Here is a 4416-nt window from a genome sequence, read left to right as displayed (position 1 = left end):
ATATATATATATATATATATATATATATATATATATATATATATATATATATATATATATATATATATATATATATATATATATTCATCAACTTTTAAAGCAGTTGATCACCTTCAAGGCTCATTCCTGTTTTACTTCTTTATTCACTGGCCTCCTCCAATTTTCACATAGCTCACTTTTTTCATTAAAAGTATTGCCCTTTTTTGGTCTTCTATTGCACTCTTAATTAGAGTTTGCGCACATCTATTGCTTCGTTTCTTACATTTTGTTAACATTGACAATCTGGCAAAAAATATTTCTGTTAATTTATTGACTTCTCATCGAATTATTCATGGAAAGGAAAAGTGGTTTTAATCGTGTATCTTGACAATACAGACTTGGAACTGCCTATATTTCCTGTGGTTCTCCGTGTACAGGGTCATGTTTAGCTTCAAATTACCTTAGGTCTTCAAAATCCTTTCAATACATATTTTACATGAAAATAGGTTATGCGTTATCATATTTTATTAAATAATATAGTAATATTCTTACGTGAGTTACGGTAAATCCTTTTACTGATATATTTGTTATTCATCTAACAAATAATATTGTACAACGTAATAAAGATCCTCTCCTATGATATGCTACCGACATTACTTCTAAAACATTATCATTAAAACTTATAAATTATAATTATNAACATTACTTTTAAAATATTTTTTAAATAATTAAATTACTCATAATTGACTTGACTTGCTAAAAATGAAAGNTAAAATAAAATTAACAGTTTTCGTATTGAAATGGAAACTAAAAGTACTTCTAAAGATAGTTATGAGTAATTTCAGGGAGATTATGCCAATTCTTTTGTTTTGGTTCTGGTTTGCTTTGATTTCATCCGTACGGAAAAACATAATGTTTTCAAACTTAAATTAATATTTGATTGAATATAATAGAAGTTAAATTCAATCAATTATACATTTGTACAACCCTTTTAAGACAAAAGCGGAAGATGCATGTGAAATTTCATAATCTAAGAGGTACCACCATTGCACAAGAAACTTTGTGCTACCCATTTGATATTTAAATACCCAAACTACCCTTTTCTCTTCACTTTCTTGACGCCCTCATTCATGGGTGGTGGAGTGATGAGTGCGGTGGCCAAGTTCACTGCCACCGGGATCAGAGGCGTCATGNCGCCTGTCCAGTCATCTGTTCAGAGTACTTCTGAAGTGTCACCGGCAGANGGCGGTGAAGACAGTACAGCGAGGGTGGTGTCAGGCAGTGTTCTTTGTTTTGATGAAGCCACAACTGAACTAAAACATGCTCTACATAAGTATACACTCTTTCTCTATCTCATCATTGTTCATTTCCTTTGAGTTGCATTCCATGCTATNATAAATCTATTCTTTTATTGGTTATTTAATCACTGATATTATTAAACTCCTATAAAGAAACAAATACGNAGCTTTTGTGTTCTAAAAGATATCTTGTCTTGTGNTATGCATTNTCGTGTACTGATTTCTACGGACCTTTTTTTCTCTGCAAACATATGAATGTGATCATATTTCAGGAAATACCTATCTCCAAAGTCCACCTTGAAGAACAAAGATTGTGTTTTTCAGGCTTTTCAATTGTTTAGTGAAAGTTCAGAAGCTCAGGTAGTTCTTTACAACTGCATAGTTTGAAGAGTCTTTATTAATCTCTAAGCTTCTTTGATGAAATCCAAAATAAAATTAGCCATCCAACAGTTTTTCAAGTTGAGTTACAATAAAAATAAATTCTATAAATTAACATAATATAAACAAGTTTATTAATCTAGGGTGCACTGAATTAATACCTTAATGAGCAGAGTATTGTGGCTTCTATTTCCTGTGACCAAAATATATGGAATGCGATGGTGCAAAATCCTAAACTACAAGATTTCTTCCATGCACAGCAGACAGGTAAAGGGGTCTGTTTTCTTGATTTTGTTTGAACCATTGCAAAACTCTCTTTCTAATTTTGATGGATGTTAATTAAAGAAATCTGTGGTGTAACAGCTGGTTTTGAAGTAAAGAGAACTTTTGATGAAAAAGTGGAAGACTTACCTTATTCTTATTCAGTGTATTCTCTTGTCAATTTACTAAATATTCTCCGCAACATGAAGTTTACCATAGTTGAAATGATTGCAGCGTGTCAATTTACCTTCAGAATAAGTTTGAGTTCTTAATTGCTGGTTATTGATTGGAGAGGAAATGCAAAAACAAACTTCATGGATACAACATTGTGAAGGAACTTAGTGATGTCTATTACTGGGAATTTTCACAACTCTATTATTCTTGAAAGTTATTTCGTTTGGTCTCTCCACCATTATCGTGGATCTCTATTACTGTTTTTTTCAGTGGAATTTAGTGATGTCTTCGGAAAATATTAAATTGTTTAAATCTGCCACGCATTTATGATTTAGGTATTTTATGGTATTTATTATTATTTTTTTTAAGTTATAAGAATAACTACATTAAATTAGATATTAGGTTAGTTACAAGTTTATTTGACTAGCTTTTTGCTTAATCTAATCATGTTTAATTGTCATGGATGAAAGGGAATATGTTTAATTGTGTTTTCAATTGTTTTATACACTTTTTTTTTTTCAAAACATCTCATTGTTTTGGTTACGGGTCGAAGTTATATGTTCTCAAAGTTTCGTGTATTCTAACCCTCGTTTTTGTTAATGTTCGTCTTTTAAGCTATTCGGCAAATTGAAATGTTACTTGTAGAAGGTAAATCTAATACCAAAATCAATAAATATTCGACTAGTTCAACAATTAATGTGTAATGAATACAATCATCTACCTCTTTACCTCAAACTTGTACATATGTATAGATTTCGGGGTGAGTTTTTGATTACTTAGGACGTAATTGTGTTAATCATGTTTTACCGTAAACTAATGTCCGTCAAACCTAATCGTTATTTAAGGGTAGTCGTTCAGTCTGTATGACACAACCACTCGATATCTTGGGTGGTCGTCTTGATGTTCTAGACTGTGTCTACCGGTCTTAAGTTAACCAGATGACCATACACTACACTAAAAAAATTAAAAGATAATTTTATATATAAAGTAATTAGTTGATAATAGGTACGTTCAATGAAATGTATCATATGAAACTTTTCCATACTTAAATGACTTGCTTGTTTAAAATTTGTTTTAATTGTGTGTTATTTAGAAGACTCTTCTTCTCAGTTAGTATGTATAAAAATAAGATGCAATGTAAAAAAATAAAGAGGAAGAGATAATACACATATTTTTTATATTGGCTTGTCCAACCATAATTAATACATCAAGTTGCCAATCAATTGATTGAGTTATTAAGTAGAGTAATGTTATAAAGTACAATGTGAGTATTTTTTGAACCAACCCTTTGAGTATTGCTTGGGCTCATAGGTACTCTTGCTCCACCACTTGACTACTCTAGCAAGTCACTTATAACTCAATCAAATATATTATTTCACAATTCACTAATATTCTTTCATAAGTCACTTATGGTTTAAACTAAATATTCTTTTGGTTTGCAAATACTCTTAATTGTCTTTGTTTAAGTATTCTTTTTATAAGTCATTTCCACCTAACCAAATACTATTTCACTAGCCACTTCTAGTTCAAGTAATTACTCTTTGAACATAAGTTATTATATAATCGATTATTCTTTGATATATAATTGATATGATTAGTGATCATATATCAAACTTTAGTTTACTAGAGAGGTTGATAATTTGTTGATGCGTGTAAGATTGATATTCCCATCTAGCTTTCTGATTGAACACGAACGATGTTCTTATCTAAAACTCATAAATTTTAGCAATATTTTGACACTATAAAACATGTTCTCTAACTTTTTTTCTTTTATTGAGTAGTTCTATGTAGACTTTGAAGAAAGTAGGTGTTGTGAAACCCTTTACCGCCATTGAACAACTTTATCTACCTTTGAATTTTTGTTTGAAGAGTTTGGTAATGATGAATGCATTAAATGCACTCTATGCAACAAAAAATGTTCTTTCCTCTTTTGACCAACATCTCATTGAATTGATGTACTTATCTTCTTCTTTGACAATGTGCATTAAAATTTGTCTTAAACAATAATGTTGTTTGAAGTGGACAATTCTCCCATAATGTTTAGTTCAGGAATTTGGTGAAGAAAAATAAAAACTTTTTCTCTTTATTCGATAGTTAAGTGACTTGTCCCTTTTCTAACAAATCTCTTTCTTTTGGCATAAGAAATTGGTAAGTTCTTTAAAATATAAAATAAGTTTTATGTGCTTTCATATGATATGAGGTTAGCTTATTTTTATGTATTTATCGTCTGAAAATTTCTCTGTTATGTAATGTTACGTCAAACATAAAAGAATTACTGTATCATTTTTTAAACGAAATACTTGTATCTTTTACTATCTGTTAGATA

The 4416-nt window shown here is 29.9% G+C and overlaps 1 protein-coding gene across 1 annotated transcript; it reads left to right on the top strand.

Moving 5' to 3' along the window:
* The first annotated feature begins 786 nt into the window (after window positions 1-786).
* On the top strand, window positions 787-2402 carry LOC111240691. Its single transcript, XM_022776229.1, has 4 exons — window positions 787-1312; window positions 1550-1637; window positions 1829-1922; window positions 2019-2402. Exons 1-4 carry the CDS (start codon window positions 1110-1112, stop codon window positions 2186-2188), a joined length of 555 nt encoding a protein of 184 aa, XP_022631950.1. The 5' UTR covers window positions 787-1109; the 3' UTR covers window positions 2189-2402.
* The last annotated feature ends 2014 nt before the right edge of the window (window positions 2403-4416 follow it).

The sequence above is a fragment of the Vigna radiata genome, unplaced genomic scaffold (assembly GCF_000741045.1).
Source record: "Vigna radiata var. radiata cultivar VC1973A unplaced genomic scaffold, Vradiata_ver6 scaffold_23, whole genome shotgun sequence".
Lineage (NCBI taxonomy): Eukaryota > Viridiplantae > Streptophyta > Magnoliopsida > Fabales > Fabaceae > Vigna > Vigna radiata.
Note: the sequence above shows the minus strand (reverse complement) of the source record. Positions and strands in the feature narration are given on the sequence as shown.